The following is a 22,834-nucleotide window of genomic DNA, read 5'->3' on the forward strand; positions in this document are numbered from 1 at the left end:
GCCAGTTGGCTGATCGACACTTCCAAGATAAACACTCAAGAGGGGCGGATGCAGGGGGCTTTGCTCATTGTCCAGCGTGATTTACTGTCTTTATGGAACCGCCGTGGATCCAACTGAAAGATACAACCTGTATCCCGCTTCCACACACGACACGCGTCGAGATCTGGGCAAACAGCCTCCGGAGATAAGAGCGCGTGACGCAGCCCCTTGGATCATCAGGTTCCGGCGGCGTGTCGTCCGACCCATCAGTTCACGCACAGATCTCGCCCAGAATGTCCACGCTGGAGAACGAGGTGACCTTCCGCAAACAGGCGGAGGTTAATCAGAACCTGGAGGCGCAGTTCGACAGCTCCTCCACGGACTTCATTCTGATCACCGACCATCGCACCTCGAAGAGCAAGAGCTTGGAGCAGTTGGAGGCCTCCAAGGAGTCGGAAAATCCCGAGTCCTGCTGCTCCCGATATGCCCGGAATGTCTTCCGCAAGAAGACGCTCCTGAAGCGCCTGCCCTTTCTCACCTGGCTGCCTCACTATAACCGCCAAGACTGCATCGGCGACTTGATAGCCGGTTTCACTGTGGGTCTGACCGTAATCCCCCAGGGATTGGCCTATTCGGGTGTGGTCGGCCTGCCTCCGGAGGTTAGTATCCAAGCACACATGGAATCGAGTTTAAGTCCACAAGATTCCCTGCCTATTTTTAACATTTAATTTTTACATTATCTGGCGTGTTCCCTCTTGATTGGTTAATCAAGATATCATTATGTTTTCCTAGCTGGTTAGCGAGTTCAGGCCAACGGAAAAGCACCGAGTAATGGTGGAGCTGACGACTTGATCAGTGATCGTTAGTGCGTCTCGGTAGAAGCAAGTCTCAGCGGTTCAATTCTTACTTAAGATTCCTCAAATCCTGTAGATCCTTTGATCCATTCTCACATCAGGAAGTAACTCAGCTTCTCTTCAACAGTATGGCCTGTATGGATCCTTCATGGGCTGCTTCGTGTATGTCCTTTTGGGCACCTGCAAGGACAGCACGATTGGCAGCACGGCGGTGGCCTCACTCATGACCTTCCAGTTCGCGCAAGGATCCTGGCAGAGATCCGTGCTCCTGACCTTCCTGACCGGCATTATAGAGATCCTGATGGCCATCTTCAAGCTTGGCTGTTTGGTGGAGTTCGTTTCGGGACCGGTGAGCGCGGGATTCACGAGTGCCGTGGCCTTGATTGTGTCGACGTCTCAGATGCGATCGATGCTGGGTGTCAAGAGTGATGGTGGATCCTTTTTGGCCACGTGGATAAGCATGTTCCGGGACATCGAAAACGTGCGCGTAGCCGACACCTGCTTGGGCTTCGGGTGTGTTTTCCTGCTGCTGGCCATGAGGAGTTTCGGAAAGTTCACCATCGGTCCAAAGGACGAGTCAAGGAGGAACAGGTTCCAACGCACTGTGAACACGGTGATCAAATTCCTGTCCACCTCGAGGAATGCCTCTGTGGTTATTCTCTTTACCGCTGTCACCATGTACCTGGATGCCAATGGAACGAATCCTTTCAGACTAACTGGAAATATACCCAAGGGAATGCCCACGCCCTCGCTTCCTCCATTTTCCATCGAAGCGCAGCCCGGCAACGAAACAGCCGGGATCCCTGCTGTGGAGGGGCAGAACTTCCCTGAAATGGTGCAGAGCTTGGGATATGGACTTGTGATCGTTCCCCTGATGGCTCTGCTGGAAACCATGTCGGTGTGCAAGGCCTTCGCCAAGGGAAAGCAGATAGACATCACCCAGGAAATGATCGCCTGTGGAGTGGGCAACATTGCTACCTCCTTGTTCTCCGGATATCGATGCAATGGCGGATTGGCCCGATCGGCGGTGAACAATGCCAGTGGTTGTCGCACCAATATGTCCAACCTGTACATCGGTGTTATCGTGGTGCTCGCCCTGAACTTCCTCACCGAATACTTCGCCTTCATTCCCAAGGCGGTGCTGGCAGCGATTATCATATCGGCGGTGATCTTCCAGGTCCAGTACCAGGTCGTAACGCCCATGTGGCGCAGCAAACGTGAGTTGAGACTTCCTTAGCTATTATTTAAATTCCTAAGTAACCCTCAACGTTGCAGGTTCCGATCTAGTGCCCGGAATCCTGGCCTTCGTCACCTGTTTGGTACTGCCCTTGGAAATAGGCATTATGGTGGCCATTGGTGTGAATCTCCTCTTCATCCTGTACTACGCAGCCAGGCCAAAGGTCACCCTGGAGCAACTGGAAACCCAACAGGGTATCCGATTCGTGAAGATCACCCCCGACAGATGTCTGATCTTTCCCTCAGTGGAGTTTGTTCGGAATATGGTTCTCAAGTTGGGCAGCAAATCCACGCTGCCCGTGGTCATCGACTGCACCTACATCTATGCTGCGGATTTCACGGCCGCCAAAGTCATTTCCTCCATTGTGGACGACTTCCGGCGGCGTCAGCAAAAGATCATATTCTTCAACTTGAAGCCCAGTGTAGTGAGTGTCTTCGAGGGCTTGAACACAAGGCTGGTGCTTTGCTACAACACCCACGCCCTCAACCAGGAACTCCGGCCCGATGATGCGGATCTTTCGAAATCCGTGGATTCCCTCGACCACGCCGAATCCGGGAACGGAACTAGTGAATGCGTTAGCATGGCCAGCACTCTTTCACTGGCCAGGAGTTAGTCTTACAGCGCCCAAATAAAGTTAGCTAAGTTATATCTACCATTACGAACATTAAACTAGTAGTTTCCCTCGAGAAAATGCTCTGTTCTTACGATCTTGTCCTTTTCTTAAAAAACTATATTATATATATGTTCAGTCTGATAATGGTGCTTTAATATGTTTTACAATTATAAGCTATTTCCAGAACTTTTTGATGGACATGTTCTTCTCGGAGTCCTTCATCATCACCTTGGACACGGCCATTTCAAAGTCCTCCTGTGTGACATGGACCCGTCTTTCCCTCAAGGCATACATTCCAGCCTCGGTGCAAACACCCTTGACCTCAGCACCAGAGGCCCCGGGCATTTGTTCCGCAATCTTGCGCAGATTTATGCCTCTGGTGAGGTTCATCTTGCGAGAATGTATCTTCAGGATATCCAGTCTGGCCTCCTCGTTCGGTGGCGGAAACTCGATCTTGCGGTCAATGCGACCGGGACGCAGTAAAGCCTGATCCAAGACATCGATGCGATTGGTGGCCATGATCACCTTGATGTTTTTGGTGGCCTCGAAGCCGTCCAGTTGGTTCAGCAGCTCCAGCATGGTTCGCTGGACCTCCGAGTCACCCGTTCCAGTTTCCATTCGCGCGGAGCCAATAGAATCAATTTCGTCCATGAAAATGATGGACGGAGCGTGTTCCCTGGCCATCACAAAGAGCTCCCTCACCATTCTGGAGCCCTCGCCGATGAATTTCTGCACCAGTTCCGATCCGGAAACCCGTATGAAGGTGCACTCTGTGTGATGGGCCACAGCTCGGGCCAGGAGGGTTTTCCCAGTTCCAGGAGGTCCGTAGAGCAGCACTCCCTTCGGCTGGGCAATGCCCAAGGCATCAAATAGTTCCGGATGCTTTACGGGCAGCTCAATCACCTCCTTGATCTCCTGGATCTGCTTGTCCAGGCCACCCACCATTTCGTAGGTGGAGTCGGGCACCTTTTCCACCAGCATTAGGGATACTAATGGGTCCACCTTGTTGGGCAGAATTTTGTGCAGAGTGTAGCTCTCGTTGCGCAGGGCCACTCGGCTGTTGGGAGTCACGTCCTTGATATTGATGGCCTTGTCCACATCCACCACGTACTTGCCCTCCGGATGAACCTTCACCAGGACCTTATTCTTGTCCATGGGCTTCACAACCTCTGCAATGTAGCTGCCCTGCTCCTGGAGCAACTGCAGCTCCTCCCGCAGCAAGCGAACTACGGATAAGAATCTTACTAAGGATATCTTACTAAGGATATATTCATTTTCAGGACCTTACCCTTGGAGTTGAGTTCATTTCTCTGGGCCTGCAAACGGAGCAAGTTCTTGTAGCGCTCGTTCACAGTGAACTGCAGCTCGGATATTTTCTGAGTAAAGTAAGAATGGAAACCTGGACCTTCTCCACCCTCTGGGACTCCCACGTCGATGTTCATCTGGACAAATTAATATAATTAAATTTCACGAAAAACTAAAGTAGCTTCTCCAGTTACCCTGCTGAAATGCAAAATGATATTATTTCTTTCCTTGTATCGCGCTCAACAAATTCCCGAGCTGTTAATATAATTTTGTTTATTTTTTTGAACGAACTGAAACGGGTGATGAGACAACAGTTTTCATATAGTGCTGGGAAATATTTGACAAGTTAGGGATGGAAACTTGATTTTACAGTCAAACGAAAAGGGTTCTTGAACGGAATAAAAAATTAAATATAAACGTTAATATTGCAACCAGTTTTAATCTACAAAAATTATGTTTTATTATAGGTGTCAAACATATTCCATGAATCTTATCTTGATTAAAATTCCTTTGTTTTTGGTCAAGCCAATAAATTTACTGCCCACACAAAGCGGCCAATTGAATCACAGCATGTCTAAGATTAAAACAGCCAGAAATCGTGATAGTGATTAGATATTCAATAAATATATTTCAGTAGGCTATCAGGCATTCAAAAAGTAGTCGTACCTCCATTTCTAGCCATAAATCTTTAAAAATCGACCACTTTAAAACGAGGAGTTGGTAACCACATATAATACACCATTAGAGTGATTTATTTCCACTTTCTTAGCCACACAAAAAGAAACTCATAACGCCAGTTAATGATTTTATATTTACTTGATTTATTAAAGTACTTATGCTAACACTCTTCGTTATCTACCCGAAAATAATACTATGTTCAGCGGCAAAATCGCGGGTGGGAGGAGAGCCCAGACTCTGGAATTCACAGCGTTTCGCTAGAGGCCAAATAAATAATATTGTGCAGAAATCCGCGAAGATTGCCACATCTTAAATGCTAATTAAGGTGAGCTGGGCTAGCCGTGGAATGGTAATGGTACCTTCAACTAAGGCGATGAGCGTGGGCAGCCCACATCTAGATTTAGTCGCTGGCCTCGGCGGCAAGACTAAGCTAGTACTAGGTCTAGGACAGAGACTGAGACAGAGACAGAGACAGAGGCTGAGACTGAGACTGAGCTACCAACTAGACTTAGGCTAAGACTATCGCATGACGAGGTTGCAGCGTTGATCCCCCTTTGGACTTCTGTGGATCCCTCAGATCGGCGGCGACTTCTCCGCCAGCTTGGCGTGCAGCGTGCTGATGTCGTAGATGACCACCAGATCCTTGTTCAGTCCCTCGAAGACCTGCGCCACTCGCGGCTGCAGGTTGTAGAAGAACAGGGGCTGCTCCCGCAGCTTGAAGTCCATCACCATGGTGGATATCACCTTGGCGGCCGTGAAGTCCGCTCCATAGATGTGGGTGCAATCGATGACCACGGGCAGCGTGGACTTCTGACCCTGCTTGTTGATCACCTTGCGCACAAACTCCATCGAGGGGAAGATGAGGCAGCGGTCGGGGGTGAGCATCAGGTATTTCAGGCCAGTGGTTGTCTATAAAGTGAAGGAGGCCTATGAGTATAGCATATCAACTAGCATAATAACTACTGGTTCAATAATTCCTGCAGTATGATCAGTTAACATGACTGGGAAGAAGTAACTTCTACCAGCAAGTAAGATTCTGTAGCATACTTTTAGCCACTGAAGCTATTCTAGCTGTAGAATGAGATGACTCACCGCCAGCGTTTCGATGCTCAGCTTTGGCCTGGCTGCCTGGTAGAGGATGAAGACCACATTGATGCCGATGCCCACGAGGATGCCCAGTTGCAGGGGCAGGACCAGACAGGCGAAGAAGGCGCCCAGGCCGGGAATGAGATCGGTTTCTGTGGCAGCAACAAAGCACATGTTTGGTAACCAACTTCTATGTGTGCCTAAACCTTTTTTACTCACTTTTACTGTGCCACATGGGCTTGATCACTCGGTACTGGACCATGAAAATAACCGCCGCAATAATGATGGAGGCCAGAGCCGCCTTGGGAATGTAGTAGAAGCAGGGCGTGAGGTAGAGCAGGGCGATGATCACGATCACACTGGTGTACAGGTTGGACAGCTGGGTCCTCACCCCACTGGCATTGAGGATGGCTCCCCTGGCGATGCCGCCATTGCTCCGCAGACCCTGGACAAAGGAGTTGGCCACGTTGCACACCCCAGAGGCAATCAGCTCCTGCGTGGCATCCGTGGGCTTGCCATCAGCTAAAGGGGAAAAAAACACAAGGGGGAAATTATATTCCAGTCGAATAAAATACAAAAGGGAAACTATATGTTCTTCCCCAAGGAATAAGGCAACTAACGGAATGACTCGAACTGGAATGACGAAACACCCAGTTTGCAGTATAGATCACAAGCTAAATGAATATATCAATTATGATACATTTTAATTGCAGGCGTGTGACTCTCATTACAATCTATTAAGTATAATCGTTAAGATCTGAACTAATAAATTATAATTTTCCTTAAGCAGGCACCCCAATTTAGAATCAATTAAAGGGTAATTTGAAGCACGTGAATTGTGCAAACGTGTGAATCAAATTAATTTCTGACCACACGCTCGCAGGGTTATAACTTATAACTGAAAACCCGTTGCTTTCGTCAATCCGCTTTTAATGAAAACCAATTACTGGTGATTCATTTCCTACTCGAATTTTTAAGATTCTCAAACTTGTCGGGGAAGAACGAGATCAGCCTCATGAAAATGAGCATAACAAGTAAACGGGTAACTCACCGAAGGCCTGAACCACGGCCATAGTTTCCAGAAGAGCAATCAGCGGAACCACAATGAGACCAGATCCCAGGGTGCTGACCATGTCCCAGAAGCTCTGGCCCTCCTGCAGGACCTCTCCCGTGGTTTCGTTGACCACGGCATCCATGTGGAAGGGCGGTGGCTGGAAGGAGGGCAGCCCCTTGGGCACGAAGCCAACTGTCTTCACGAGATTCTCCTTTCCGTTGACAAAGAACCAGTAGCCCAGGCCAGCAGTGCCACAGACCAGCAGGGCATTTCGGGCAGTTCCAATGGTCCAGAAAATGCCGGTCAGCAGCTTCTGGGTGGTGGTCTTCCCCTCCTTGGGACCCAAGCTACAACTGGCCAGGGCTCGCAGGCTCAGGAGCAGAGTGATGCAGACGATGCCCAAGATGAAGTCCGGCCAGCTGATGTTGTGTATGTCGTTCACAATGCTAATCCACACTTGCAGGAAGGTGTTGCCGCTGGTCTTGATGCCGAGGAAGTCCTTCATCTGGGAGCTGAAGATGATCAAGGACACGGCACTCGTGAATCCTGCTCCCACGGGACCCGAAACGAAATCGATGAGGAATCCCAGCCGGAACACACCCATCAGGATCTCAATGAGTCCCGTGAGGAAGGTGAGCAGGGTGGCCATCTGCCAACTGCCTCCAGCGATTTGAAAGGACAGCAGCGCCGATATGGCCGTCGGTCCTATGGGCACATCCTTGCTGGACCCAATGAATATGTATATGAAGCAGCCCAGGAAGCAGGCGTACAGGCCGTACTGCAGATCGAGTCCTGCTATTCCGGCATAGGCCAAGGCCTGGGGAATCACCGTCAGGGCCACCGAAATGCCCGCCACTATATCACCGAAAATGTAATCCTTTTTGTACTGGGGCAGCCACACCAGGATGGGGAATCGCTTGTACAGCGTTTTCTTCCTGAAGATGTTGGACCAGAGGCTGGAGCAGCAGCTCTGAGTGCCCTCCAGGCAGCTCTCCGTGGGACCCTGCTCCTCCTGCACAATGCAGTCGCGCGAGGTGTGGTACAGGGTGTTGGTGGGTATGTCCAAGGACACCTCGGAGCCGCCATTGAAGCCACTGTTCGTGTGACCGCTGTCAGCTCTTTGGCTCATGTTGTTAGAGTGCTTTTTAAACTGTATATACTGAACTTGTGGGATCAGTGCTTTCTCGTGGGGGACTTGGTTTCCTTATTTTCTAGGGCTTCATGGCACTCTCACTGGGCGAACGGCGAACACACTCTCCGGGTAACCGATACCCTGATCTGATCTAATCTGATACCAAAGACGGAAGACCAAAGACCGAAGACCGAAGCGAAACGAACCGAACCGATCGCGGGGCCATCCACTGCGGGAATGATTTGGAGCCGCGGAAAGAGCAGCACTAACAGCCGCCCGCCTGCTGGGACCCGATTATATAGTAAATAGGCATCGCTCGCGAATCGCTGGCAGCGCATTCGAGACTATCCGCCGGCTTTCGTTATGCTATCTGCACCCCCCTCTCTCCCCTCCGCATCTCTTGAGAGCCGAGAAATCTTCGCGGCCAATTCTCCATCTCCAGCTCCCGCTCTCGATCGAAACCGGCTCTCTGTCTCTGTCTCCGTCTCCAGTGATCCCCAGCTCGGATCTTGGCTTTTCATCTTCGCGACCACGTCGTGTGGCAGCGCAAAGAAATGGAAATGACGCAGTCCATCGGTTGGCCACCGAGTGGGAGGAACATGGCACAGGCCTAGTTCCAAAGGGTAAGACCAAACCTGGTGGGCGGATACCACTGGTACTCCAACTATTGATTGTTAATATATGGAAAAACTGTCATCAAGCTAATAAATATGCTTACTTGTCATGAACAAACATCGTAGGAATATTCTGATGTGTTTAATTATAGGAATTCGTCCGTGCTCAGCTTTTATCTGTAACTTTCTTACCTGGTTAACTGTGATTTCAATCTTTATTTTCGCACTGAAATGTAATTTAATTAGGAAATTTCCCACAGTGGTAGTGTAGTAATCTACAGCCAATTTGCTCCGTTATCTTATTGGGCTTCTTGAGCAATTAACCATTTATAATATGTAATTACAGGGTAGCTGCACGACTTTAATCTATCTTACAGGAATTTCTATACCAATGAAAGCAAGTTAAATCAAAATTTTTAGTGACTGTTTGTTTAGTTAGAGGTAATCCTTGGATGGAAGCTATTGAAAATAATATTTTGATACTAAATCTCAGTCTCAATAAAATCGTTATGATGACCCCGCTTTTCTCTAAAAATCTAAATATTTATTTTTCTCCTGCGTAGTAGTACATAATCTACAAGTGGAGGGTATTTCTCAGTCACCTTCCCCTCAAGATCGGAAAATCAACGACTTTTGCTGTGAATTTTCCGCACGTGCTGACACCGAACATGGGAATCACAATCAAATGCAACATTAGAAATCAAGAAATGTGCTTTGTTGCATGCTAATTGATCGGATTTTCACACCCTGGATTTCTGGTTAACCGATGGAGGCCACGATTAAAAGGTTTTTGCTCTGCCCAGATCTTCCCACGGGATTTGCGAGCTAAGTAAATAAATCGAATGAATATTAATGGAAAATGGTAATGCTGCACTCGTCGTGAATGAGTTATGGTCGAGGCGACAATAGAGGTTGAAATTTCTACGCTGCTTTATACTTTCGCCCCGAAAAGCTGGCCCAAATTATAAGCACCTACATCTTTATGGCCCCCGCAATCGCGTGCTACTGACGTCTATCGTTTGTCGACACGGGAAATCAATCAGCCGCTAAAACGCTGCGCATATAAATCAGATTGAGGAGTGCGCTCCGTAAATCAAGTATACGGCCGAGATAATGGCCGGAATCCGCCGGACTCGAGAGTTCCACTCCGATGTTGGCTTTTTTGGCATCACATCGAACCGGTTAGCCCGTCAATCTGTCCATCAGCTGTGATCGCGTAAGTCATCTAGTAATTACAAGTGTAACGTGGATAGTTGAAAGCCCCTTTAAAGAGCTTTGTTTCCGGACTGGTTTTATCAGTCTGGCTCTTCTGGTTTCGACGCCATTTGCATGCAAAGAGTTTTTCTGCAGAATCCGAAACTTGGGGATTTCCAATCGGTGGGGATTTTTTATCGGGATTTTCCTCGACGACACGCACTGGCTGCATGCCACCTGCTGTCTGTGTGGTTTTGGGTCTGGGTCACTCTGGAAGCCCTCCAAATTGATGCTTTAGGCCTGGCCGGCGATTAATCACAGTACCAGCCACCAGTCACTTCCAAGCACGGTCTTTTTCCCAAATGGCTAACACGCGTCTGGCAAATGATCGATGGCGCAGAATCAAATACAAATAAGTATAAGCTGCGATCCAAGCGGACTGATGAAAATCAAATATCTCGGACCTGAAGGCCGAAGGTTGAATGCCCTTCTCCTGGGATTTCCACGGGGAAAACCTTTTTTACCTTCTCTTTTTTCCGGTGCGACATCTGTCAGGTTCCGTTCTCCTTTTAACACCCATTACACAATGCGGGGAGAAATAATAGCACCACATACCATATATATATGTTTTATTTATTCGGTTTTAGTCCCAATGTATTTGATCTATTTTACACAACATTTTGCTTCGTCATTGCCAAGACGATTGGCATAATATCATTAAAAATTAAGTAACCAGCTGTTGGGCTTCAGTTATTAACAATAAATTAATTCAGAAGTGGGCTATTAAGAAGAGATGGATTGTAATGAACTGACAGAGGCTATCTATCAAACTGAGAACTTAATGAGTATATATTATTCCAGTCTAGGCAAAAAAGAAAGCGAACTCTGTAACTGACTAGACTGGATGGCACAGATATGTGTGAGGTATTGAGTTATTGTTGTGACCACAATTGTGTATCGATCTCCGTAACAATTGATCTCCGGTCGATCGACATTGCTGGGATACTTTGGCGGCACTCGTATGAATATTTATAGGTCGCTGACTTGTTTAGGAGACTGGATGGCGATTATGTGTCGCAGTTGGACATTTAACACTTGTGCGGTCAATTTGCATTACTCATACGCAGCGTGAACCCCCGGGGGGAATGGCGGGCACACACAGTAGACAACAATTAAATGGACCCCGCCAGCAATTCAATTATAATTTTGAGTATACTTAATTTGCTCTTGCCTTTAATTCAGCTGGCGTGCGGATAATTGTGTGTGCATTTATCGTTGAGATGTCTACCACTTGTTTTCTCTTCTATCATCGCAAAAAGCAACTAGATTTGGAAGCTTGAGGTGTCTTCTTGAGTCTTTGGACCGCATAAATCTTGTGAGCGCGTGGGCGGCCTACTTAGGTGAGATTATTTAAATATATACCAGTATATATACCAGTATATGTATTTTGGCGGCCCTTGAGCATGGCCAGATTTCGGCAGTTATCTGGCCAGTAAAGTCTCAAGGTGTGCGGCTATTTTGATAAGGGGAAATCATCTCTCCTTGGGGTCACATGCCGGAAAGGCTTGTCCATTTGTATGCACTGCTCATGTCCCACAATCAGGCATGGACAGCACGTAGGGTAACTGTATTCGTACACCGAGAAAAACGGACTATGAACTACACAAAGCCAACGCTATTTCTATTTCTATTTGCTACTGGTTTAGTAAGCCTGTCGCTCGTGCCATCCATAAACCTTTTTAAATACCACCCTTAATGTAAATAAAAATGTCTGGAATAAATTAAGCACTGGAATAGGGTGTTTTTTTCTCTGTGCAGCGCTATCTTTGTATCTGGAACTGCATTGGCAGGCGGGTAAACAAAGTTAAAGTTAAGCTCAAACAATTGCAGTGAATGACAATTGCCGCTCAAATAAAACTGTTAACTGTGCATTCAGTTAATTGTATAAGATCCCCAGCATTACGCAAGGCGATCATCCACCACCTCCCACCACCTGCCCCGCCCCCTAAACGTCTTCACCCCTCCCCCCGTGCAGCGCACTGCATTGGGGCGTGTAAAGTACCCGATGTAAGGCTTCACGTGACTCAAACCCGTCGATCGGGTAACCAAATTCATGACCAGCCTGAATTTACGATGCAGTCTGAGGTCAGCCCCACAGCCTGGCAGCTTCTGAAGAGTTTGGCGGAAACCATGTCACGGACCCGGTGGGATGACGGCCGAGGATGGGGGGATTATCCTCGCCAGCAGGAATCCCCGCCACAACGAGTTGGCTCCATCTACTCACGTGATCCGAACCGCTTTGATCCGGTGAGACATCTGGGGAGTGGGAAGAAAAGACGCAGCCAGTTTTTTATCACGGCATTACTGGCAGTGGCATCAAAACTGAATTAATTTGGTCACATGACCGAGCCAGAAGAAAACAAAATGTAGATATAGTATATATGTACCAACACAAAAAACAAGCACACAAACATCTGGCAGTCGTATATTTTTATCCGTAACACACACTCATCAGGGGTACTCAAATGTGTTGGGGAAAGTGGCTGAATGGCAAATCAATATGGGCATTGTCGAAGTTCGAAGAATGCCAATAAACCAATAACATTTGCAGTAACATTGTTTGCAGAATTGCACTCGATTGCGATAAGAAATATTTGACTGTGAGCTTTGCACATCACATCAAGCGAGTAAACTGAATGGAAAACCCAATATATGCACAAGATTATCACTCCATGAGAACTGAAGTCTGAAACCTGCTACATTTACATAAGTAAATAGCTACATAATTAAGTAAGCTATAGGTTTATTCCACAACTGATTTCTGAGATTTCTGATGTCGAAATAAATGGGTAGAGTTACCCCAACGGCCGCTGCTTAAATGTAAAGCATATTCAAATCATCAAAGTGGTCATTTCGAAAGGCCAGGTCGTGTGACTAGTTTGCGGCTTTGTTCAAAACGGTTCGTTCTGCCAGACAAAACGCAAATCATCGGAATATTTGGCAGATATCATTTCCCCCGCGGCCGGCCAATAATCATAATGGGCGAAACACCCACTCGGGTGCACGGGAGCGTGCAAAGGAGATTATGGCCATTATATTTTAGTTAATTGACAGGTGCTAACCACTGGGCCAATCAATTTATGGGCCCAAAGTGTCGTGCTAATGTTTTGCCAACAAGCCGGGCAACAGGGCAAATTAACAAATCAATTTCGGAGTGATAAACAAAAAGTCAAGCAGAGCAACAAAAGCGGAAACAACAAACAGAGTCAACAGTTGTCGGGCCCAAACAATTGACAATTGACATTGCAATTGGAATGCTGCGAGGGAAATGATAAAACAAATTAGCCGACGGGCCCTATTAAAGGTAAAGTGATGTGATGGCCCATTAATGTGCCAGGCTAGGTGGCATAGGTGTAGGCCCCTCGCGGAAGTCGGTTCAATGCACGCCAGAGCAAAGCAAACAGGGCTAACATGGCGTATGCGCAATGCGGCTGCTTCACGTGACTCGCAGTACTGGTACTGGTGCTTGGGCTCTGGGCCCTGGGAATTCAAATGGGAACGAGTTACCCCATCGATGTGCGCCAGGGTTTGATTTGCATTTCATGCCACTCTATTCAATTCAAATCCAACAGGTGCCCGAGCACGGAGATTTGTGGGATTAGCTGGGGCGCTGCTTTTTACGGTGTTTTTGTTTCTATTCCGCCTGCGATAAAAAGGCAGCAAGTGTCACGCTGAAGATTTCTGTTTGGCTTTCTGGCGGGCAAACAGCGCGGAGTTTATCGCACTTGGCCTAGGCAGAGACCTCGCAAATATGCGCCATTGGGCTGGCCCAAATATTGGCTGTGTGAGTCCAATCCGATTCCATCCGATCTCGTCACTGCTGGAACTGGAACCGCATTCTTCAGTCATCCATTCGTCCGGCGTTTAGCAATGCAAATTCACCGACTTCGAGGGCCCGTAAGAAGGGGTATGACACATTTGATGGCTGATTTATGGACCATGATTTATGCATGAACCACCTGCCGCGGCGGGATTCTCCGGTTTTTTGTCACGACCAACTGCGCGGAGATGCGATGCACTATCTTATCGCCGCTGCCTGCACTCGTTTCCGTAACAATCCGTAATTCTGTAAATATTTGCTAAATAACAGCGATGAAGACATCTGTCTGGTGCTTTATTTGCTGGGCAGGCTGAATGCAAAGCGGCTGCAATCGCCCTGCAGATTATGACCGTCTACGATGATTTATGGCTTGGATTGGGCTACCCAATTATGAGGTTTCCACTCGATGAGTGCCATAAATTTCGACAAGCGTCAAGTGCCCGTTGACGTCTTTATGATGCCCCAAACTTTCCACACTTGTTTACAATTGGCTTTTATTTGGACAAAGTTGTGGGATCTTTGACTTAAGAACTAGACGGAAGTGGTTAGCCGTAGATGAACGCACAACATGTAGGACAGTGTGGAGTATATGTGAGGCCTAAAAGTGTGCTACATTATCGGGGATCAATCAATTTTATTTGAGCAAACGTACGCTGGGCGCACGTTGAATTGATGTCTAAAAGCGATAAACAAACGAAAAACTACCCAAAACGGGTCGATTCCAACACTATTTCTGTGACTTGTGAGTGGTTGTATGAGTGGGTGGGTGCCCTAGTCCTCCAGCGTTACGTTGCGGAACAGATAGGACATGGACTCCTTGTTGTGGATGCGGCGAATGGCCTCAGCGATCAGAATGGAGATGTCGATCGTCTTGATCTTATGGCACTGCAGCTTTTGGATCTCGTGTGGAATGGTATTGGTTACAACGATCTGTCGAGTGGGATATTTAATAATATTACAAGGCATAATCGTGGCAATTAACGCCGAGACCTACCTCATCGATGGGCGACTCATCCAGCTGGCGCGGTGCATCCGAGCTAAGCAGACCATGCGTGGCCAGCACGTATATCTTGCAGGCACCGTTCTCCTTCAGCATCTCAGCGGCGGCCACGAAGGCTTGCACATCGTCAATCAGGTCATCCTGAAAACAAATACATTTAAAGTTTACTTCTGAGAAAGCCTTGGGATCCAGCCACAGATTACTCACCACCATGATGGCGATGCGTCCACTGACGTCTCCCACAATGGTCAGCGGTGGCTTGACCTTGACAATGTGCTCCGGAACACCCACCGACACCGAGGTGGTTCGCTGGCGGGCGCTGCTGGTTGGGGCGTGTTGTGGAGTAGAGTTTCTAGTGGTTAGTGTGGGGCAGTATCACGTGGTTTGCGGTTCGTGTGGTGCAATGTGGTGCATTGTGGTACATTGTGGTTCATTGTGGTACATTGTGGGTTGGTTTTTGTCGAGGTGGTGGTGCATTGCATTGTTTGGTCGAATCGCATTCGTATTCGAAACCAAAAAAGAAAAGAATCATGAGGGTGGGTTGGGAGTTGGTGGAGTGGCATGGTTTGGGGGAAAAATACAAATGACAGTCGGTTAAAGAATATAATTAAACTGAAATTAAACAATAGTTAAAAATACGAACCTAGGCGTCGCTGGTAAGCACATTTCAACTGAATTTCCTAATAAATTGCTATACGCACTGCATAACACAAATAAAGAGAAATTTCGATTGTTTTTCTGATTGCTGGATTTTAAATTTGGACAAGAGAACTGCTCCATATGCCCACCAATAAGTGTCGAGGATTTAGTGGCATACGCGGAGCGTTAAATTAAAACAATAACAATTCCAAAACGCAAAACGCAAAAGAAGAAAACAATTCAAAGCGGTTTTATAGGATCTAGCAGGTAGTTAAAAAATCTACTAAAAAGTGTCTGCCTTGGCTGTGAAGTACGAACAGAAGCCACTGACAGAAGCTCAAAATGTATGATATTGCAATGGTGCTTTTGTGAGAACGTGCATTAAAAAACGAATTTATTCAAAAAGAATGCTTAAAAACTATATTGTTTGTGAAAAATTAAAAAGAGAGTGGATGGTGGATACTCGAGTGTTTTATATTCGACAAAAAGATAGTGAAATTATCTTGTTTCGAGGTGAGTCGCGCTTCAGTTGCAGAATAAAGCTTCAGAAACACAAACACTAATCAGAAAGCTAACAGCAAATCATAATAAATCAGCTAACAAATCAAACAGGAACCTCGCAGCGAAATAACTTAAACAGAGAGGTTCAAGGCCACTGACAAGACTGAGGAAATGCAGCTCACCTGGTCGGTGGAGGGGAGTAGCGACCGTCGACCTCATCGGCATCCGTTTCCTTCTGCTCGCCATGGATGACGGCCAGGCCAAGACGCAGTCGCTCGGCGTAGGAGTTGGCCTTCTTGGCCACGCCCGGATTGCGAGCTACAATCACCGAGTTTCTATAATCAGGAATCTACAAGAAGTAATACATTTAGTTTCAGTCCTCGCTTAGATGGCAGACTACCCACGCTCTCCTGAATGTATTGGAGCAGAAAGGGCGACGCCCTCAGATTGTCCACGGGTATGTCGAAGAAGCCCTGGATTTCCTTCTGGTGCAGATCCATAGTGATGATGTGCGTAAGGCCAGAGGTGCACATCATCTTGGCCAGCAGCTTGGACACGATGCAGCCGCGCTTGCGCATCTTGCACTGCTTGGAATAGGGCAAGTATGGAATCACTCCCACGATCGAGCGAGCCGAGGAAGTCTTGCAGGCGTAGGCCATGATCAGCAGCTCCATGATGTTGTTGTTGGCATCCCTTCGGGGTTAAGCAGATATATTTAGTATATACAGATGAGTGTCAGCAGTAAACTACTTACTTGGTGCCCGTTTGGATGATGTAGATGTCCTTGCCTCGAACGGAATCACTGATCTCGACGATAGTCTCCCTGTTGGACTTGTGGAACACGGAGCAGCCCCCGTTCTTGATGCCCATACGCTCGGCCACCATGTTGGCCAGATCCGGATGCGAGTTGCCATTGATGATGACAATGTCCGAGGTGGAGGTGTTGTCCATGTCGCTCCTGCAACGCTTTGGTGGCCGTACGCTGCCTAATCTGCAGGGAGTTCAAGGGATTAGTACGGGTTACTGTCAAAGTGCGCAAAACAAAACCATAACGAAACAATAACTGGGGTTAGGGGAAAGCTACCTGCGTTTGGACATGCTGCCTTGTCTTTTGAGGTTATTGCTTAAGCTAATGGGGTGTTGCGGGGTTCATTCGGTGGCATAATCGTTAAAGTAACACACACGCAGTCGTTACGGCTCCCACGTTGCGATGTACGCCCAGCGTATCGATTAGCCCCAGTGAACTGAATAGCCCTCGGCTTTGGCCTGAACGCAATTAGTCCTGCCACTCCTCTCGGTTGCCCAGTTCTGGAAACTGCTCTCTGGCTGCGGAGAATGCCAAAACCACAGGCGAACCGAAGCCCCTAGCCGGAAACTACTGCGAATTATCGACCAAACAGAGAGGCGACACACGTGAGTGGCGTGGCAACGTCAAAGTGCCAACATGCGAATCACGGTTCCGGAATCCGCACGGTTGGAATCCGAATTCCCGATTCCAAGGCAGTCGTCTGTGCGGTGCGGTGCGGAGGAAGCGGCGAGGAGCGACCAGGAGCTGCCCGGGATTAGCAGATAGAGATCGACCTCCAGCGCCCAGACTTCGCACGCGACTTCACCGTCTTCGGAGCTCCACTCGAGAAAAGTGAAAGGCCAGGAGGCGTTGGCTAATTGAATTTCTATTTTTGATCCTGCCCAAGGAGCGGAGCCCCGAGGAAAAGGGGAGTGGATGGGTTGAGGCGGCGGAATGGGCGACTCAGGTAAGCGAAATGGTCATAAATGCCTGCAATAAGAACTTTAGGGGAATCCCCCATGAAATCAATCCAAAAATACACTGCAGTTTATGGAGATGTGATTAGAAAAAAACATACCAGTGAAATATGTGAATAGTTAACTATGAACAATTATAGCCACCAGAAATGTGGTATATTGATGTCAACCTTATTGTAGTACACTCTATACGTAATATATATTCTATTCCCATTCCGCATCTCTAGCAGAAGGTACAACACCCACGGTTAGGGTATAAATGAAGCTATTTAAAGACCTTTCAAGCCTCGAGACATTCACCTCCGGCTTTCAACTCAGGATTGCTTTGGTTTTGGTTTGAGTTTGGGGTTTGGGGATTGGGGGCCGACGCAACCGCGAGGCGACTATTCAATTTTAGACATTTGACGACTTGAGTTGCTCGAGGCGCAAGCCAAAAGGCGTTGGCAGGTGCAGCGATTGCAATGGAAACTTGCGGCACGCATATGTGGCACAAGGAAAGCAACGGCGGGATGAGGATGCCTTGATTCAAAGATAGCAGCCGGGTGGCATTAGGAGGAGGAGGAGGAGGAGGCTCATTGGGCCAAGAAAGTTATGACAGGCCGGGCAGAGGCCAAAGCCTCGAGGGATTAGGGCCACTGCACTTCACGCGGCTGGGCTTGGTTGCATTAGAAGAACCTAGATTTTTGCCAGAGAAAGACGCATCCGCGGAACAGAGTCATCATGTTGGGAATAGCCTGCGATCCACTCCAGCATACGAGCATGTACGAGCGTGGATCAGATGGTACTACAATTGATATGATCTTTAGCAGATTAGAAATGTACTTATGTACGCAGAACAAGAAGAATATTGGCATAGTTGAAGCAAAGGTTTTGGTTCCTATTAACCAGTTTCTAAGTTAGGATTAGGAAGTCTTTAGACATCTAATGACCATTCTTTCACAGATAGCGAAGACAGCGATGGAGAAGGCGGTCTGGGCAACGTTTCCCGCGTTATCATCCGTCCGCCGGGTCAAAGTGGCAAAGCCAAGCGGGGTCACCTCTGCTTTGATGCGGCCTTCGAAACGGGAAACCTGGGAAAAGCGGAGCTGGTGGGCGAATTCGAGTACGATTTGTTCCTCAGACCGGACACATGTAATCCGCGCTTTCGCTTCTGGTTCAACTTCACCGTGGACAACGTGAAGCAGGATCAGCGAGTGCTCTTCCACATTGTGAACATCAGCAAGAGCAGGAATCTCTTCTCCTCGGGACTGACGCCCCTGGTCAAGAGTTCCAGTCGACCCAAGTGGCAGAGGCTGTCCAAGCGACAGGTGTTCTTCTATCGATCGGCCATGCACCAGGGTCACTACGTCCTGAGCTTCGCCTTCATCTTCGACAAGGAGGAGGATGTCTACCAGTTCGCCTTGGCATGGCCTTATAGCTACTCGCGTTTGCAGTCCTATCTGAATGTGATTGATGCCAGGCAAGGATCGGACAAGCGGTTCACCCGCTGTGTGCTTGTCAAGTCGCTGGTGAGTCATCTGAATGTCCTGCTTAAAGCTCTAGCTAAGACTTTCGTTCTAAGCAAAATCGCAATGTGGACCTGCTGACCATCGACCACGTGACAGCCAAACAGCGCACAACCAACCGCTTGGATCGCAGCTTCATCCGGGTGATTGTAGTGCTCTGCAGGACGCACTCCAGCGAGGCTCCAGCTTCCCATGTGTGCCAGGGTCTCATCGAGTTTCTCGTTGGGAATCACCCCATCGCCGCCGTCTTGCGGGATAACTTTGTCTTCAAAATCGTGCCCATGGTGAATCCGGATGGCGTGTTTCTGGGCAACAATCGCTGCAACCTGATGGGGCAGGACATGAATCGCAACTGGCACATAGGATCCGAGTTCACGCAGCCAGAATTGCACGCGGTGAAGGGCATGCTGAAGGAGTTGGACAATTCCGATGTGAGCAGAAAGTTCGCAACTGATTAAGTAGGCATTATAATGAAGTATCGTTGCAGACCTATCAGATAGACTTTGTGATCGATCTGCATGCGAATAGCAGCATGCACGGCTGCTTCATCTACGGGAACACCTACGAGGATGTCTATAGGTACGAAAGGCACCTGGTATTCCCGCGACTCTTCGCCAGCAACGCCCAGGACTACGTGGCGGATCACACGATGTTCAATGCGGACGAACGAAAGGCGGGCAGCATGCGGAGATTCAGCTGCGAGAGACTCAGCGACACGGTGAATGCCTACACACTGGAGGTCTCCATGGCCGGTCACTACCTCAAGGATGGCAAGACCATCTCCCTGTACAACGAAGATGGCTGTGAGTATATTCCTGCTAGCTAAGTTAATCGAGTTCCCAACTAGTTGGTATCTTCTTCCGCCAGATTACCGCGTGGGCAGGAATCTGGCCAGGACTCTGCTGCAGTACTACCGCTTCATCAACATCCTGCCCATGCCGATTGTGACCGAGGTGAGGAGCAAGAGGCGAGGGCGAAACCGCCACGCCCACCACTCCCGATCCCGCTCGAAAACCCGCTACGAGGTGAAGCCCCGTCCCAAGACGCCTCGTTGCCACGCCCCGATTGCCTACACCAACCTGAGCATATGCTACGACTCGGGCGGCGGAGGCGGATCCTCGGACGAGGGCGGATTCTCGCCCGTCCGTCCCCTGGCCCCAGGAAGCAGTTGCTTCAGTGGCTACCGAAACTACCGGCGAGCTGCCACAGCCAGTTGCTCCGCACACCCCGGCCACGATCAGTACTCCCCCTTCGCACTGGGAGCCCTGAAAACGGGCAGCGACCACGGCGGAGCAGTGGGTGGCTCCAAGGGCAAGCGGTCGGCAGCGGTCACCATCGAGGTTCCCCTGCCCGTGAATGTGCCGCCCAAACCATATCTGTCCATCATCGACCTGAATCAACTGACCAGGGGAAGCCTCAAGCTGAAGTCCAACAGCTTCGACGCCGCAGACAGGAGATAGGATCGGTGATATGGCGTGGAACAGGGTGACCTTGGACGTTGGGGATCCGAGGGAAGTGAGCAGTTGTTTTAGGTATAATCAAGATCACGTCTTTTCTACGCTTCTTGCTTGTTTTTCTAAATAAAAGGTTGAAACTATGAATTCCAAAATGTTTAACTTTTACTTTTAATTATAGTCGAAGTGTTAATAAATATCAAGAAATTAATATTCAGCTATTTCGTTGCTATTGTAAACGTTTGTATTATCAAAGAAGTAATGCTGAACAAGTAGGTCGATTGTTTCTGATAATTATTAGATTTATGTTAGTTGGGGGTAGAACAGCATTAGAAGCATCCTCATGGATCTAGAATTTCCATAGATATAAAGACTAAGTATCGGGATTATAACTTCAATCATAATGGGGTGCTCCACCCCTTCTCTTTCGTCCTTCTTCTAAACAAACAGTTATGCGACCTCTTTCCACTCGGAAGAGCGAAGGGCAACAAGTCGCGCAATTGAGTGGCATTTCGAGTGGGTTGGCTTATCGCCCCAGCACTGCATTGTTGTTGTTTGGTGCTCTTAATTTGGCTCGCCACCAGAAAGTACAAAATAAAAGGCAGTTCACTCAATTGGCGACATGTGAGCTTCTATCACACCATCTAGATGCGGTTATTTACAGTAATTTACGGCGAACAAAGACCAGTAGTAACTGAGTGGGCGTCAATTTCACTCGCAGCGCACGTGAGTGTGGGTAAAATGGTCCTAAACATCGCTCATCAGTAATTAGACGGATTAGCTGTCACTTCTATCTTATCTTTTATCAAACACGATATTGCTATAACCTCTCAGGGATATGGGAATGCAGTGTATGTACAGACTACTCTCACTCACGCAGGAAAACACGCGCGAAAAGTGTTGATAAGAGCACAACTCGCGGACGACTGATTAACGTTTTCAATTAACACGGAATTGGATCCGGACTAGGAATGAAATCAATAAAAAAAAGGCAGGCAGACGTCGCTTTCTTACACTTCTTTTTCGTATAAATAAAAGCGAATGACTGTGGACACAGTGGAGCGCAAAAGCGAGGGCTGCGCGGCGTTGCCAGATCGCTGGAGTGAGGTAATGGTGGTGGCAAACAGCTGTTGCCGTTTTGAGTGGAATCCAGCGAGAAACTGAACAAATTACAAGTTATTTAGTCATTTATTGGCCAATTAGGTTTTTTATTATGTTTTAATGGTTGAATCTTTTTCCGAATTAGGTTTTATGTCAGTGGAGGTGTTAAAAAGTGAGCATTGGAACATGCGGAGCACAACAAAGTGCAAATGAGAGTTTCTCCTACTCTCTTAGCTTTTCGAGAGAGAGAATCACTAAAAAACAAAAACCGATTGCAACCGAACAAATGTGTAATAATAATTACAATTATTTAGATTCTTATTTAAATTTAAATCTTAAAAATATATTAATAATGCCTGTAAGTAAAAATGATTTAATATCTTTGTTAACCAAACCAGACGAAGGCATTTTGTGCAGTGTACCACTCTCTTTAGCGCGAAAGAGAGAGCGTTGCCACCGAAAGAGGAGAGCAAAACAAAGACGGAGAGGCACACGGCGATGAAGTAACAAAAACGAGAACGCAATAACAACAACGAAAGCGGGCTAAAAATAAAATGCAAACACAAATTCCAGTACAAAAGAAGTAAAAAGCAAAAGGAGGTGGGGATTTTGCTCTTATTAGCACCAACACGCAATTGATAAAATTTGGTTAGACAAACAGAACATGTAATTGAAAACCTGGCTATAATCTTCGCTGGCACTGGAATAGGAATAGAACAGGGAAAACGGATTAGAACAGGGAAAATGTGATGAAGGGTGGGAGGAACACACGCAAACAGCGGGACACTAATTAAATTATACATGGAACACACAGAAATCATAGAAAAAGCGAGAAAATAGCCGCTTTAAAGTTTTACTTGTTCCGCTGCAGCAGCATGTTGACTTTTCGAAGATTTAACTTTATGGACTCGACGATTATTGATTTATATTCAAGTTTTCTCTTCTTTCTTTCCTAGATCTATATCCTTTTTTTAACAGTGTTAACCGGCGGTAGAAAGTAGGCTTTTATGCAGACAGACACAACTGCACACTGGCCAAGTACATTAGCTATTAATAATCGTTATTCAATAATTACTCTTTTTTCCACGACACCGCTATACTTTATTCGCACGCTTCCGAAAACTCAGCCAAAAACTGGAACAAAATCCTAGCAATTTATTCGAACAGCTGATGAATCGATGACACCGTATATCGATTGTCAACTGTGAGAATAGGGATGGCCTCACGAGCAGTTCGATAGTGAG

The 22,834-nt window shown here is 47.6% G+C and overlaps 5 protein-coding genes across 10 annotated transcripts; 2 read left to right on the plus strand and 3 right to left on the minus strand.

The window, feature by feature from the left end:
• Positions 1–15: 15 nt before the first annotated feature.
• LOC122619059 (sodium-independent sulfate anion transporter) lies at positions 16–2,824 on the plus strand. The gene is made up of 3 exons (XM_043795750.1): positions 16–638; positions 961–2,050; positions 2,109–2,824. The coding sequence occupies exons 1-3, from the start codon at positions 273–275 to the stop codon at positions 2,681–2,683; spliced, it is 2,031 nt and encodes a 676-aa protein (XP_043651685.1). The 5' UTR covers positions 16–272; the 3' UTR covers positions 2,684–2,824.
• LOC122619060 (26S proteasome regulatory subunit 8) lies at positions 2,815–4,342 on the minus strand. Its single transcript, XM_043795751.1, has 3 exons — positions 4,183–4,342; positions 3,972–4,125; positions 2,815–3,909 (listed from the first exon to the last, which is right to left on the minus strand). Exons 2-3 carry the CDS (start codon positions 4,123–4,125, stop codon positions 2,858–2,860), a joined length of 1,206 nt encoding a protein of 401 aa, XP_043651686.1. The 5' UTR covers positions 4,183–4,342; the 3' UTR covers positions 2,815–2,857.
• Positions 4,343–4,804: 462 nt separating this feature from the next.
• On the minus strand, positions 4,805–8,085 carry LOC122620305 (sodium-independent sulfate anion transporter). Its single transcript, XM_043797700.1, has 4 exons — positions 6,804–8,085; positions 5,972–6,274; positions 5,759–5,904; positions 4,805–5,575 (listed from the first exon to the last, which is right to left on the minus strand). Exons 1-4 carry the CDS (start codon positions 7,933–7,935, stop codon positions 5,240–5,242), a joined length of 1,917 nt encoding a protein of 638 aa, XP_043653635.1. The 5' UTR covers positions 7,936–8,085; the 3' UTR covers positions 4,805–5,239.
• A 6,018-nt stretch (positions 8,086–14,103) lies between these two features.
• Positions 14,104–22,786, minus strand: LOC122621637 (phosphoribosyl pyrophosphate synthase-associated protein 2). 6 transcript variants are annotated; one of them, XM_043799573.1, is made up of 7 exons: positions 22,666–22,786; positions 16,521–16,757; positions 16,171–16,459; positions 15,949–16,115; positions 14,834–14,978; positions 14,621–14,767; positions 14,104–14,556 (listed from the first exon to the last, which is right to left on the minus strand). In XM_043799573.1, the coding sequence occupies exons 2-7, from the start codon at positions 16,715–16,717 to the stop codon at positions 14,398–14,400; spliced, it is 1,104 nt and encodes a 367-aa protein (XP_043655508.1). In that variant the 5' UTR covers positions 16,718–16,757; positions 22,666–22,786; the 3' UTR covers positions 14,104–14,397. The 6 variants fall into 6 exon arrangements, with proteins under 6 accessions (XP_043655508.1, XP_043655506.1, XP_043655505.1 ...); XM_043799571.1 differs by having other exon boundaries at positions 14,834–14,945; positions 22,448–22,756; XM_043799570.1 differs by having other exon boundaries at positions 14,834–14,948; positions 22,448–22,756.
• Positions 17,375–20,682, plus strand: LOC122621626 (cytosolic carboxypeptidase 6). Its single transcript, XM_043799553.1, is given in 5 exon segments — positions 17,375–18,311; positions 18,473–19,038; positions 19,092–19,503; positions 19,506–19,838; positions 19,903–20,682. Coding segments are annotated over 5 exon segments (1,965 nt in total). The 5' UTR covers positions 17,375–18,250; the 3' UTR covers positions 20,496–20,682.
• Positions 22,787–22,834: the final 48 nt, after the last annotated feature.

This window comes from Drosophila teissieri, chromosome 3R (genome assembly GCF_016746235.2).
Source record: "Drosophila teissieri strain GT53w chromosome 3R, Prin_Dtei_1.1, whole genome shotgun sequence".
NCBI lineage: Eukaryota > Metazoa > Arthropoda > Insecta > Diptera > Drosophilidae > Drosophila > Drosophila teissieri.